Source organism: Balearica regulorum, chromosome 23 (genome assembly GCF_011004875.1).
Source record: "Balearica regulorum gibbericeps isolate bBalReg1 chromosome 23, bBalReg1.pri, whole genome shotgun sequence".
In the NCBI taxonomy this organism is placed as follows: domain Eukaryota; kingdom Metazoa; phylum Chordata; class Aves; order Gruiformes; family Gruidae; genus Balearica; species Balearica regulorum.
Genome location: NC_046206.1, coordinates 3621528 through 3636434, shown reverse-complemented (window position 1 = coordinate 3636434; position 14907 = coordinate 3621528). Strand labels below are relative to the sequence as shown.

The 14907-nt window shown below is 55.8% G+C and overlaps 1 protein-coding gene across 3 annotated transcripts; it reads right to left on the bottom strand.

Annotated features, from left to right (window-relative positions):
* Positions 1 to 1186: 1186 nt before the first annotated feature.
* Positions 1187 to 5115, bottom strand: SC5D (sterol-C5-desaturase). Of its 3 annotated transcripts, none has more exons than XM_075774531.1 (5): positions 4861 to 5115; positions 3835 to 4052; positions 3231 to 3363; positions 2831 to 2931; positions 1187 to 2514 (listed from the first exon to the last, which is right to left on the bottom strand). In XM_075774531.1, the coding sequence occupies exons 2-5, from the start codon at positions 4042 to 4044 to the stop codon at positions 2089 to 2091; spliced, it is 870 nt and encodes a 289-aa protein (XP_075630646.1). In that variant the 5' UTR covers positions 4045 to 4052; positions 4861 to 5115; the 3' UTR covers positions 1187 to 2088. The 3 variants fall into 3 exon arrangements, with proteins under 3 accessions (XP_075630646.1, XP_075630648.1, XP_075630647.1); XM_075774533.1 differs by having other exon boundaries at positions 4857 to 4972; XM_075774532.1 differs by lacking the exon at positions 4861 to 5115 and adding an exon at positions 4300 to 4403.
* Between the last annotated feature and the right edge of the window lie 9792 nt (positions 5116 to 14907).

The window sequence follows — 14907 nt, the reverse complement described above, 5'->3', positions numbered from 1 at the left end:
CGGAGCACCGGGACAGGCCGCCTGGGGAGGTTGCGGAGCCTCCTTCTCCAGAAGGATTCCAAACCCGCCTGGACGTACGAGCCTGTGGCCCGCTTGAGGCGATCCTGCCGTAATGGGGGGAGTTTGCACCAGCCAATCATCTCCAGAAGCCTCTTCCGACCCCCTATCGGTCCGTGATTCTGTGATCGGGGCCTCGCCTTAACCCTTGGCAGGTCTCTGGGCTCCTAGTTAATCAGCAAACAGAGGTCAGGGTTCCCGCGCACACTGGGGAGAACATGTTATCACAAGGAGGCGAAAGCAGAGCCCAGCCCTGGCGAGGGACTGTGCCGGCAGGAGAACGGGACCCCCGGGGCGGTCAGCCCAGGAGGACGCCGCTGGCATCCGTTGCATTCATTGGGCGCCACGCGACGTAGCAGCGTCACCTCGAGCTGTACCCTTGTCAAGGGCACAGCCGGGGCGGGCAGTGGAAGGCCCATTTGCCGTGGCAAGGAACTGCGAGAGGGGCCTCTGTCCCTGGCACAGGTGGCGCGGCTCTGGTGACCGTCAAAGTCGCCATGTGCCCAAGCGCCGGTTTCCCTGAGATGGGAAGCATCATACAGGGGTGCACGGGGAAGCCAAAGCGCCAGCGCCGGCTGGTGCTTAGGGGGAAGGTCCCAAACACATGGTCCAGGGAGCAGATAAAAGGATAAGGATTGGCCAGGACATGTAGCGCCCTTCCGTCAGCCTCCCAAGCGGCAAAACCCTGTGCGCTAAGGGTTTTTTGTGTCTCTCTAAACCCAGAGGGGGCTCGTCAGGCGTGGGAGCCTGGCTTTACCGTACCTGGGAAATGGACTAGCACATTACACTTGGATGCCCTCCGCGCACCTGGCCCCCGGTGAAGTTCCAGCCCGTCCGCACGGATTCGCGCGGGTCCGGCCGCGAGGCTCCACGTCCGTACCTGAAGTGCAGAGGGTCGAGGCCTCGTGGCAGACCCGTGGGAAAAGTCAGAGGGGCCGGCAGTCAGCGACATCCTCCCTCGCCCCTTTGCCATGTTGGCAAGAGGGGAGGGGACAACGCGCACGGTCGCTGCGAGAACGGCACGGGCTAAAGCCATCACAGGCGTCGTGCTGTCGGGGAGAAACGGGGCATGCCAGCAGGCTTCGCATGGCACGGGGAGCGAGGGAGAAGGGACTGGACAGCAGCCGAGTCGGCAACTGAGATTTATTAAGCGCGGGTCAGAGCCAAAGGCAGGGTGACCAGGTTTCGGCGGGAAGCACGCCAGACATTCAGGGGGAAGGCCGGCCACGAACCCTCGCGTGCCTGTTCCTCCTCCTGCCCCCCCCCCCCATCCCAAAAGTTCTCGGGGAGCTCGAGGGACCCACGGGACTGAACACGCATCTTTGTCCCACAGGCATGCCATTTCTGGGGCTAGTCCTGTCAGTGCCCTGCCGGACGTCCCTGCGTCAGAGGGAAGAGGAGAGCGCGTCAAACTCCATGGAGTCCTGCCGCATCTCGAGGTTGAGCTGTCGGAAGGCCCCACGCTATGTCCGAAAGGTAGGCGTTGGTGGCTTTTTTTCGCGAGACACAGCTCAGAACAAAACGCAGCATCGTCAGTCTCTCGACTCTACTGGACTCGTCCAGTCGGGCTCCGTGGCGACGACGACGAATCGGTTGGCAATGAAGGCACGCGGCACGGAGAGACGGGAGACCCTGCCAGGAGCCATGTTATTGTTCTATTTGTGCCAAAGTTATTGTTGTATTTGTGCCACGTCCTTGTTCTTTTTTGTAAAGCAGCAGCAGCACAGTCCTAAAGTGGCGCAGGGACCTTAGCAAAGACACAATGGCGGGGGGGGGAGCGACAGGAGGAGCGGGGCAGGTCCACGACGTAGAGGGAGGCTGTAACTCGCTAGTGAGGCCAGGCGCTACCATCGCGGGGGGCGGGAGCTGGGGTGGGCTGGGGTGCTGACTGAGAATCGCCCCGCGTCGGTCGCACTATCGGGGGACGGGGGCTCTTTGTCCGTGGGAAAGTAGTCTTGAGCGGCCGGGGAGGAACAGGACGAGATCTGGCCGGGGAAGCTCGTCCTGGGGAGGGGCCCAGATGGGGAGCCCCTACTCAGTTTTGGCAGCTGGGGGGCCGTTGGGCGCCCCCGGGCCTTTTTCTTGGAGCTTGCGCAAATAGTCGTGGGGACCTTTGCCCTCAAAGGCTGTGGGGCTCTTGTAGGAGCCGCCGATCTTGTCCCAGAGGGTGAAGTACTGCCCGTAGTTGTAGTCGAAGTACAAGTGGTGGTCGGTGTGGTGGGCTGACCCGTTGATGATGTGCCGCAGGAGGCGGGGGACACGGTAGTCGCCGTCGTGAATGGAGATGGTCCAGACGTTGACGAAGATGTAAAGGCCCAAGTAGGTGATTTTGTGCAGGGGGAAGAGGAAGGGGTAGACGTGGTAGGGCAGGCTCTGCATGAAGCCGTCGACAGGGTGGAAGGCATGGCTGGCGAAGGGCGTTGCGATCTTCCAGAGATGGTGGGGCTTGTGGAAGCGCTGCAGGGAGAGGGAGCACCATCTGTCCCTGCACAGGCTGGCCCCTTTTGTTTCGGGAGTCCCCCAGCCGGGGAGGGACTCGTCACCCGGGGACCGAGGGCCCTGGGCTGCCACCGCCGCGAGGGCGGGAGAAGCACGCACGCCCTAACGGGCTTTTGGCTCCCGTCACGTTGTGGACCGAGGCCAGGCCTCATTCGGCCGGACCGCCCATTCCACCCCCGCCCCGGGGCGCGCGCCCCCCAGAAGGAGCAGCTTGGCCGCGGCCCCGGCACAGGGCGGGGGGCTCTCACCCCGAGCCCGCCGTCCCATCTCGTACCTTATAGAACAGTTTGTGGTGGAGACCGCGGTGTATCCAGTAGATGCCCATGTCGGTGAAGAAGAGGAAGGACAGCATGCTGAGGAAGACGCCAGACCAGCCTGGGGGAACAGGGACATTAGGGGCGGCACCCGTGGGCGCCGAGGGCCGGCAAGGAGCCGGGGGCCATGGGGGCGGCCTCCTCACATCGGCCTAAGGGGAACTCGGGATTAAGACTGTTGGACGGAACCAGCTCAAGGTGAGAAGAGGCATCCGGGTGGATTTTGCGGGGTTTGTACAAGGCATACTGTTATCGAGGAGACAGGGTTCGCCGCCTGCCCCCCAAGGGGCCAAGGGAGGCCGACCAGGATGGCAGGGAGAGGGTGCCGGCCTGGCAGAGGGGCACAGGGGAGCGTCTCACCGTACGGGGAGTCCTCGATGTTGTCGTAGAGCTTGCTGTAGCCCCGCACCTCAGCGAAGAACAGGGCGACGGTGGGCATGCTGATCCAGGGGAGGGAGCGCAGCGCGTAGGCAATCTCCCGACGCACCTGGTTCTGCGGGATGGGGCAGCGGAAGAGCAGGGTCAGGGGTACAGGGCGTAACTGAAGCTAGGTGGAAGCCCCAGCGCCCCGACGCCCCGGCCTCTCGTGAGGCGGGGAGGGCCGGCATCTCGGCCACCAGTCGGCCTTTGACACGGGCGCTTTGCCACAATGTCCATGCGCGGCATGCCGCCCGTTCGGGGAGAGCCGTGCTCAGGACGGGGCCGGCACAGGCGACGGGTCTAGCATGGCACGTAAGTGGTCCTCATTTCCGGTCGGGGACAACCGAGAGCCCCGCACAGGTGGGCCCGGGAGGGCTGACGGGCAGCGGTCCAGGCGTGCGTGTCAGCAGCTGGCCTTGGACTGCTGTCACCCAGGGCGCGACATGCACACGGGAAGGCGGTGCGCCAGAGGGCGGCGAGGGGGGATGCCGGCAGCGCAGGGCCGTGGGGTCCGGGGCAGGGGGGCGGTGTGGGGTGCGCCCACCTCTAGGAACTGGGGGTGTTTCTTGAGGTTGTGGTCAAAGATGAAGTGGTAGCTGAGGGTGCCGAAGAGCAGGTAGAGGGCGAGCGCCCCCAGGTTGGTGATGACGAAGAGGCTGAGGAGCTGGCGGCAGGGCTCGCCTTCGGACCAGCCGGCGGGGTACACGTAGGGCGTGAGGAGATGCCGGTCGGCAGCATCCAGCACCAGATCCATGGCGACTCCTGTGGGAAAGAGACCAGGTTGGCGTGGCCAGTCATGGAAGGGGTGCAGGGGCTGGGTCCGAGTGACGCGGATCGGGTGCCCGCAGGGGATGGGCAGCGGGCCGGCCGGCCGGGTCCCCTTAGTCAGGTCCGCGAGGCACGCCTGGGAGACGTAGGTTGCGGGGTATAAAGAGCGGGCCGTGGGTGCCGAAGCGGCAGCGGGAGCACCCTGCTTCTGTTTCCTCTTGCCGCGCGAGAGGGCACGTACAGCAGGGTCCCATGCCGGAGCAAGGGTGGCAGCGGGATGCAGGTGTCGGGGAGCGAGGCCTCCTTCTAGGGCAGCAGACGGTAAGCGGGGGCTCGGGGACTGCGGCAGCAGACTGGGACCCCCCGGCCCGGTTCCTGCGGGGCGATTCTGGCGGCGCTCCTCGGGGGGGGGGTCCCAGGGGAGACGGGACCGTGTGCGGGGAAGGGAAGGCAGCGGCAAGAGAGGCGAGGGCCGCGTCGCTCGTGTCGGCGCGGGGGGTCAGCGTGTTTCGGAGGCGCAGGCAAGGCGGCAAGTTGTGCCGACGCTGCCGGGGGGGGGGGGGGCCCGGAGCCGCGGCGGACGGTGCGGTGCGACGCAGGGGTGGTGGAAACGGGGCGTCCCGCGGGCTCGGAGCCGTGGGTGACGCCGTCGGCGCGGTGCCGCGCACGGGGAGCCGTGCCCGCGGGTGGGTGGCTGGGTGCTGGCGAGCCGGGGGGGGGGGGGGGGCTGCGCGGCGGGGCCCGACCCGCGGTGCGCCCTCCCCCCCCCCCCCAACCCCGCGCCCCGTACCCCGGTACCTGCCTGCGGGTCCCTGCGCGGCGGTGGGCGGGGAGGGGGCGGTGCCGCCGCCCGGTAGCGCCACGCGACGTCACCGCCGGAGCGGCTCGCGCCACCGCGGGCAGTGACGTCGCGCGGGGGGCGGGGCGCGGGGGACAGCCGCGAGTCCTCCGCGAGCGCGGCGTGAAGGAGGGGCGTGGGGTGCCGTGCGGGACTGCGACCCCCGCGGGGCCTCTGGCGTCCCTCGGGCGATGTCGGAGGGCGGGAGGTTGGAGCCGCTCCTGCCTATTCCCTTCCCTTCTCCCATCTGCTTGTAGCTCTCCTCGCCTGCCCTTCCCGTCTCCCTTCTCCTCCCGTCTGCCTTCCCCTGTCTCCCTTCTCCCATCTTTTCCCTTCAAGTCCCTCGTCTTGTCCCTCCCCTTCTCCTGTCTCTTCTTGTCTCTCTTTCCACTCCACTCTTCTTCCTTGCTCCCTTCTTCTCCCTTCCCTTCTCCTCGCCTTTCCTTCAATCTATTTGATTCCATTTGATTCTATATTTTATTGTATTCTCTATGTTCTATTCTGAATTCTCTTTTTGATTCAATGTTGTAATCTCTCCCTGTGCGATATTTGGTGCAGAGTCTAGTCGGTGACCTACAGGTAGCGTCATGCCCACCGGGTCCAGTCTCGTTCAGCAAACACACCCACGACCCGGACGAGGGGACAGACCGTGCCCTCACCAAGTTTGCCGATGATACTAGACGGCTCTCAGTGATCGTGCCATAGCAGGGGGGTTGGACCGGCACATCATTTTTTCCCCTGAGGTCCATTCCAAACCCCCAGCGTTTTGGGACTCTGGGCTTCTAGTGTACGGTGTGGTACTGGACGCGAACGGTCACCCGAGCAATTGAGCGGAGGCCCAGGCAAGGGCGAACGCCGCATTTTGCAGTCTGCATCGGTCACAGCGGTCTTTGTCAGTGAGCATGGATCCCGGAACGGAAGTAGACGCATGGTTTATTCCCTGCACGGCCAGGGGCTCAATGGGATGTGTCCTAGGGTGCCAAACCCTGCGTGACACCACCCCGAAGGGACACAAGCAACAGCAGGGGAAAGCACAGCCCTGTGGTGAAGCAGCTTTGTTCTCAGGGGGCCAGGCCTCAAGGAGGCACAGGGGTCCTTGCCCGCTCTAAGCAATCTTCGAGTCTGTGCCAGGGGTGGGGCCACAGGGTCAAAGCACCCAAGAACAAGGGCAGGGAGGAACGTGACATAGCTGAAGAGGGCCTCAGCAGGAGCAGGGATGCTCTGAGTGGGTGAAGGGCTGGAATCCCAACTGAAGGTATTTATTGACAAAACAAGGACAGGGCACATGCCTGTTGGTATGCATCGCTCCAGTGTCAAGGCAGCAGGGGATGCAGAGGTTACCATGTAACATAAGGTGATTGTGGGTAGCGTTGTCAGCATCTGAAAGGGGAGATGCTGTGTGAGCCAGAGAAAGGGGAGGCTAGAGGCTCATCGATGGCCACCATCCTTCAAACTGTGAACATCAAGCCCCTGCTCCCAGGACAAAGGGGTGCCTGCCCTCAAACCTCCCTCAGCGGCCCTCGCACAGACTCACTCACAGCGGGGCTGCGGGCTCGCCTAGCCGAGCCAGGGCTCAACATAGCGCCTGACGTCACTCTCAATAAGGGAACAGCAACTGCTGTCATCTGCCTGGGCATGTGTAAAACTTGACGCTCTCTCATGCTACATCCGTGTCTCTTCACTTTGGAGACAAGGACTTGACATCTGGACCACTCACTGGATAATGAACCAGCTGGATGGCCACATCTAAAGAGTTGCAGAGAACAGCTCAATTGTCCGAGTGGAAACCAGTGACAAGCAGCAGTCCTCAGGGGTCACCCAGCTCACCACAAATATTGACCCAATTCCAGAGGCTTTTGGCACATCACCTGTACAAGGACCCTAAAGCCTGAACCAAGTTGTCATATGATACTTTACTATGACATACCAACATGTCCAACAACTGTGTCAGCTTCTCAAATGACTCATCACATGCAGCTCCACCCCACTGATGGTTCTGCTGGGGAACCTACAAAAAACAACACCCATGTGCTGAGATACTGGCTGAAACCACAGCCAGCCCCATCTTCCACTCCATCACCTTGACCACTCACCTGGCCTCTGTCACTTCAGGCTGCGACGCCAAGTCTTGCGCACCACCTATATAAGATAGAGGTGAGGAATGCATCTTAATTCACCGACAATACACCGCCTGAAAACTCACTGCTTCCTGAGCCTGCAGGTGACTCACCTTGCTTGAGTCACCTCCACGGCCACTATCCTGCTTCACTGATCAGATAGCACCTTCAAAATATAAAAAAGAAACCACACATGAATCTTAATGTAGTCATAGCTACCAGTTTTGTCTTCCCTCTGACGCCACCTGCCGACCCACCTTCTTACAGTGCTCCGCTCACCTCCTCCCTTGCTCTGTGTTGCACATCTTTTTTTCTCTGCCTCTGAAAAAAAAACCCCAGTTATTAAGTAAAAGTCACTCAGATGCAGAGCGAGAGCCCAACAATGCCAGGGGACTTGTTTCCATTTAGGAATGCTATCTAGAGTACCTCTACAGGCTGCCATTAAAAAAACCCTAACATTCAACCCCACGCACCTGTGGGATTCAATCTGCTTTGCTAGCCTGGAACCATCCCTCCCATGTGGCTCCCATCACCTGCCTAAGTCTGTATCAAAATGACATCTGCACAGCCTGCTGATGGCAACTTTCTGAGCTGACTATACAATCTTGGCCTAAACAGGCTGGGCGTATCAACATATTAACCATAGACCATTATGGCTGTTCCCCCTACCCCCAACTCTACAGTCCCAGGCAGAGCAGCTCCATGCCAATACATGCACACACAGACCAAGGCTACAAACACCACGACTCAAAGGCAAGAGAAGACACTTGGCAAGAAGAATGGCTCCCGGACCACAAATGCCATCGAGCCACATCGATGACAGGCCACACTGCTGAGGCTCTACGGAGCCCCAGAAGACAAGGAGACAACGAGGCTCCACGGGAGCCCCAGAAGACAACAGGAACAGAAGGGCCTATTATAAGAAGGTGCCGTCAAAACCGAGAAGATGGATGCGCAAGAAGCCCGGCTTCAAGACCTAAAAACATCAGGATGCATCAAGAGAGTCTCCGTCCCTGAAAACGGATGGACTGAGAGCAAGGCCGCCGATGCAGCCCAGAACCACGCCTCGAGACAGCGCTGACGAGAAGCTTCCAAGAGGCAAGAGCGATCCACACTTGAAGCTTGTTATGCAAGAAAAGAAGCTCCTGATGCTTGCTATGCCGATGAGTAGAGGCGTTTGAGACCCTAGGGACCGTGTCTGACAAGCATGCCCTGCCCCTTGAGCGCAAAGGGCAAAAAGAGGACTTTGAGACCTGAGAACGTCCAAGACACAGAAGACATTCTACACAACTGACACACCACCACCACACACAGACACTGGCAGGAGCTGCCCTGCCCGGCACACACTAGCCTCACACTGAAGAGAAACCCGCTCCCTTGGCCCACCCAAAGGGGACTGCTCCTGGACATCCCTCACCCCTTCGCTGACTTGAAAACCCCTCCCAACACTCACCCCTCCTCCCAGACCCTCCCCTGAGCCCTCAACTTAGCTTTCAGAAGGCAGGGGTTCAAATTCACCATTGACAAAATAAGGTTGGCTATAAGCTAACCGGGATGTTCCTGCAGGTGCCAGGTTCCTCTTCCTCATCTGCAATAAAAACAAACCATGCCGGCAGTCAGCATTGTGGTCAACACCACCCTCTTCCGCAACAACCCCCCCCTTCTCCAAAGGGTCACAGCTTTCTGCTCACCCGCTCCCTGCCGATGCCAAAGTTGGTCGCTGCAGAAGTTAGGATGCCAAGAGATACAAAATTACGGTTACGTTCCTGAGAAGTCACCAGCCCCGTGATTCTCCTCGCTGCCACCTCACCTCAAACACTCATCCCATTCCAGAGGTGGCCCACACGGCTCCCGCAAAACCAAAAGTCATCGCTTAATCAATTTGCCATGTCACACTTTGCTCTTACACACCAACCTGGCCCACAACCACCTCGTCTTCTTCAACTGCTCATCAGCATGCGGCTCCACCCCTCCAAGGCTCCCCACACCACCTGTGGAAAAGCAAAGTTAAGACACACACCAAGATGTCCCTCCCCTCAAACCGCAACGATTCCCATCTCCCACTCCTTCACCTCGACCGCTCCCCCTCCGTCATTTCGGGCCACCAGGCAGAGACTCACACATTACGCATAAGATACAAACGAGGGGTGCTTATCGCATCACCAATGATACGACAGCCAAAAAGTGACTGCTGCTTCAGCCCGGCAGCCTGTAAGCTACTGGGAATCAAGGATGCCCTCAGTTAGCATTACGCCCGTGAGCCGAGGCACAAGACCCTCGGCTAGGCTACCCATCTGCCCGCCTAAGCTGAAAACCGCAACGGGAACGTCAAGACCCAATTACGATCACAGAATCATAGAATCAGAATTGCAGAATGGTTTAGGTTGGAAGTTCCCATCCCCCCCACCGTGGGCAGGGACAGTATAGTAACCAAAAGCTGAACGACACTAAGCACCTCCTTACCTACAAGGCCCCTCAGCAAATTACGGAGGGAGCAGGCCGATGGCAAAACCACGACTATAGGTACAGGATGACTCAGATCCTAAACAGACACCTTACAGCTACAGAAACTGGAGCCAAAAACACCATAAATAAGCGAGAACAAGAGCACACCCCCGCTGTGACCAGTGCTATGGTAAACCTCATGGCTCGCTTAAGGGAAGAAGCGAAACCAGAATAATAGAAAAAAGCTCACGTGCCCGGGGCTGTGATAAAAGACAGACCCCTGGCTGCAGACTGTTATGAGGGCAAATAACACGCATCATCTCCTCCAAAGAATCCCAGGGAAGAGAGCGATCTGAGACGATGCTGGAAAAGAGCACCTGGTTGACATCCCTAAGCAACAATGACCGAGACATCCGGACGGATGCAAAAATTAAGTCAGGAAATGAACAAACAAAGAGCTACAGATAAACAGCAACCACAGAAATCAGGAGGGTATATTTTAACGTACCTCAGGCTTTACAAGACGAGGATCTTCTGACGTTCGGCTCCGCGTACAGCTGTGCCAAGGCCCAGACCGTTTAAGCCACACATCTCATGACCGTCGCACCTCCCATCAGCTGCAGGGAGACCGAAACGGAACATGCCTGGTCAAGTGACATCCCTCAACGGTCGCTATCGGGACCAGCACCTTTTAACATCTTTGTCAGCGACACAGCGGAACAGAATGTGCCCTCGGTGAGTTTGCCAATGACACGGAGACACACGTTCAAGACGCTGGAGGGAAGGGATGCCATCCAGAAGGACCTCAACAGGTGAGCCCGTGCAAACCTCACCAAGTTCAACGAGGCCGAGTACAAGGTCCCGCACATGAGTCGGCACAATCTCAAGCACAGCTGCAGGCTGGGTGGAGAATGCATCGAGAGCAGGCCCAAGGAGAAGGACTCACGGGCTTTAATCGCTGAAAAGCTCAACGTGACCCAGCGTTACACGCTCACAACCCAGAAAACCGTCCACATCCCACATAATCATCCCCCTCCGCTCTCATGAGACACCCCCCGCCCCACCCCCAGAGTACTGTGTCCAGCTCTGGGGGCCCCGCTACAAGACAGACGTGGATGTGTTGGGAGGGAGTCCTGAAGAGAGCCACAAGGACAATTTGAAGGCTGGAACGCCTCTCCTGTGCGGACATGCTGAGACAGTTGGGGTGGTTCAGCCTAGAGGAGAGAAGACTCCAAGGAAAATCTCATAGCAGCCTTCCAGTATCTAAAGGGGGCTACAGGAAAGCTGGAGAGAGACTGTTTATGAGGGTGCATAGTGACAGGACAAGGGGTACTGGCCTTAAGCTGAAGGAGGGGAGATTTAGATTACATATTAGGAAGAAATTCTTCCCTGTGAGGGTGGTGAGGCAGTGAAACAAGTTGCCCGGAGTAGTTGTGGATACCCCACACCTCAAAGTGTTGAGGGCCAGATGGATGGGGCTTTGGGCAGCCTCGTCTAGCAGTGGGTGTCTCTGCCCATGGCAAGGGGGCTGGATATTTGTTATCTTTAAGGTCCCTTCCAACCCAAGCCATTCCATGATTTAATGATTCCCAAATCTGACCACCAAACCCTCTGAGAGAGGCTGATGAACAATCCTTCCTTTTTCTAGAACTGTCCTGTAGTCCTGAAACTTTACAAATCCCTTCTCTCCACCTGAACTATCAGGAAAGAAAGCCCACTCCTTCCTGACAACTCTTTGCCCATATTCACACCCCTAAACCCTCTGCATCAAGCGTTCCTCGGGAGTTCCTCTTCTGAGCCATACCCCTGCACGCACCTCCTATCTTCCATCTTCCCTTGAACTCCAGGCTCCGCTGCAGGTCCCCAAAGCAGCAAAGTCCTGACGCTTATAATCTTTGAGGGGCCCGCCATGAGGTGCAAAGGTTCTAGCAACAATGTGGTACTCCATGGGCAATGGGGGAACGCAATGAGCCATCCCATACCCTGAAAGGCACTATGCCTTACATACCCACCCCTTTCTTAAGGATGACTAAGACCACATATACAGATGCAGATGAGATGCTCACCTGAGCCCCTGCTAGGTAATCTCACCATTAATCCTATTAAGAAAGATAGTATCAGCAGCTTACAGGAGTATACAACACAGCTAGTGAAAAAACCAAGATTCCATCTTCAATAACATTCAGGAATTCTGGCAGTGGCCCTAGAATATAAATAAGAAATTATCATTTACCATTAAAGCATCTCACAAACCCCCCAACTACTGATACAAAGCTTCTGACTTGGAAAAAACAAACAAACAACTACATACAAGTATACTTTCTGCCATTTATACATATTGACCTTGACTGGTCCTGAAGCACCTCTGAGTCTCCAAGTATTCCAGTACACCTACTGAAATAGCTAAAGCAGCTCAAAAGCTGCCATTGACCAAAGGAACAGCAGAGCAGTGACACCCAAGAAAGCCCAGGAACAGAATGAGCTCCCTGGCAGATGCCTGTGGCTCATATACCACAGGGCCCTGCCCACCACCCTTCCCAGGATCCCCTGGGAAAGGGGAGAGGCCGACCACCACGAGCCTTAAAAGCGGCCGGAGGAGCAGCAGGGAGGTTTCTGCTCTGCCTTAAGTTTATGGTGTTAAAAGTGCTGTAACAGGAGGGAGCTATCCTTACTGTAAATGATGACATCCCCTGTTTTGCTGCAACTGCATCAGTCACATCAGTGATGCAACCAGGCAGGTAATTAGACTTAATTATCTGAAGATGCAAATAGGAAAAAATAAGCCTTGCCTTAAATTATGCAGGTGAGCAGTTTCTTAAATGTGATAATGATATTCTTATTGTTGAAAATTATGTGCTTTGGTTTCTTAGAAAAAAACCTAAAATGTTACAGGATTGTGTATCATTTCTAGTGAGACTGCATGTGCTGCAGCTATGTTCTGGATGAGACTGAATAACAAAGCAGAAAGAGATCCTGTAAGAATCCCTTCTCAAAAATATCTCTGGCTGCAAAGTAAATTATTTACTGTAAATAATTGACAATCCAGGGTAACCTCAAGGGTCTCTGACTGACTCCCTTGGCAGAGCTGGACAAGTCCTGCGGGATGGAAAACATCCCAAAGAAGTGGAAATACAAGAAATGTGTTGGAAGGTCTGTGAAACAGCCTAGTCGACACCTAAGCAGCTAGAATAAAAATAAATTGAGAAACATGGCAAAAAGCATTGTGGGAGATGTGTCAATGGAAATGGATGAAGGCTGTTGCCTTCTCCGAAAAAGTTGAGGAGATCTGAACCAAAGCTAGACATATTTGTGGTACTGGGTACTAAATAGAAACATACTGTAAGACAGAAAACAAAAAGGCTGCTCCAGAGCACAAAGATGGCGTTGGAGCTGAAGCGCTACGAGCACACCACGGAGTAGGAGAAATGGCACGGGAAACATTAATATGGAGAGTAGAGAAATAGCGAGGGGGCGGGGTAAACAAAGAAGGCTCGGAAACGTGGCGAGGGCCTCGGAGTCTCAGGAGGGCGCCTAGGCGAACGATGGATGACCGAGAGAGGAACTGAACGTTGATGCCCTTGATGGCGGAGAGAAAGATAAAGGAGCACTGCGTAGCAAAGGAAGACGGGAGGCTCTGATGGAATGAGAGAGAGAGGGCGTTCAAAAAGCAACAGGGAATGTGACAAACAGGACAGAATTGAAAAAGAGGGATAGACATCTTGATAAAAGAAAATTTGAAAAGCAAAAGAGTGTGAGGCATAAGAGGAAAAAATTAAAAAACAGGGAGGTAAGACTAGGTGAAAGTAGATGTAGAAAAAGATTTGAAAATGAAGGCATTAAAGGAGGAAAAATTTAAAAATAGGGGTGATGAATTAAATAGAAAAAGACGTAGAAACAAAATTTAAAAAGTGGTGGGCTGTGGCACAGACTGGAAAGAAATAAAAAGTAGAGAACCGGATAGAAACAGGTATGAAAAAATTTAAGTGACATGAACAGATGGGAAATAATAAAACAATAGAGTTAGACATCTCGATAAAAGTAGATGTGGAAAGAAAATACTTGCAGTGACGACGCAGAGGGCAGACGGGGGAAAATGTAAATAATAGGGACAGAAAAATATGTACAGGTAACCACAGAAACAAAGAGTCATTGCTGTCCGGTGAGGCGTTTACAAGATGCGTGGAGGTGGCTCACGGTGGACTCGGGCATTCAGTTTACGGTTGGTCTCAGTGATCTTATAGAATCGTAGAACAGTCTAGGTTGGAAGGGACCTTAAAGATCACGTAGCTCCAACCCCCCTGCCACGGGCATGGACACCCTCCGCTACACCGGGTCGCCCAAAGGCCTGGCCTACCTGGCCTCGAACAATTCCGGGGAAGGGAGCCTCCATGACTTGTCTGGGCGACCCGTTCCAGTGCCTTGCTGCCCTCACGGTAAAGAATTTCTTCCTAACATCTAATCTAAACCTACCTTCTTTCAATCGAAAGTCTCAACCTGTCTTCATAGGAGAGGCGCTTCGGTCCTCGGATCGTCTTCACGGCCCTCCTCTGGACTCGCCGCAAGACATCTGCGTCCGCCTGATGTCAGGAGCCCCGGAGCAGGACATGGTACCGCGGGTGGGGTCTCATGAGAGCGGAGCAGAGGGGGAGAGTCTCCTCCCTCGGCCTGCCGGTCATGCTTCTGTTGATGCGGCCCAGGATACAGTCGGCTTTCTGGGTTGCGAGCGCAAGTTGCCGGCTTGTGTTGAGCTTTTCGTTGACTGATGCCCCCAAGTCCTCCAGGCACCCTCCTTGCTGCCCTAAGCATCTCGAACTCTGCTCTTAAGGGTCTTTTCCAGCCTAAATGATTCCACCATTCAAAAGTGAAGACGTTAAGAGAGGAAATAATTAAAGAAGAGCAAGAAAAACTAAATAGATGGAGAAAGAAAATTTTAAAAGCGACAGGGTACTGGATGGACTAGAATGAAATAAAGAATAAAGAGGGCAAAAGTGGATAAAAATAGGCGAGGACAGAACTTAAAAGCGAGGGGGTACAGGACAGACAGGAAGCAATTAAAAACTGGGAGAGACATCCCGTGTCCTGGGGTTTGGCTACAATACTCTTACAAGAAGCTGGGAGAGCCGGGACAGGGAGGGGCGTCAGGTTTCTGTATCACCTGCTTTGTATATTTTAAGTACTGATGCTGTTACTTTCCTCTCCCAGTAAACTGTCTTATCCCAACTCCACCGGTTTTACCTTTTTCGTCCTATTCTTCTCCCCAGGCACCGGGGAGGGGGCGAGAGATCAAACCGAAAAGAGTTACGAGACTAAAAAATTGAAAAATGGGGACAGTGCGCTCCGTAACAGTAGACAGAAAATTTTACAAGTGATGGCACTAAGGAAAGACCGGGAAAAAATTAAAAAGTGAAGACAGTGATTGGGATAAAGGTAGACGTAGAAAGGGCATTTA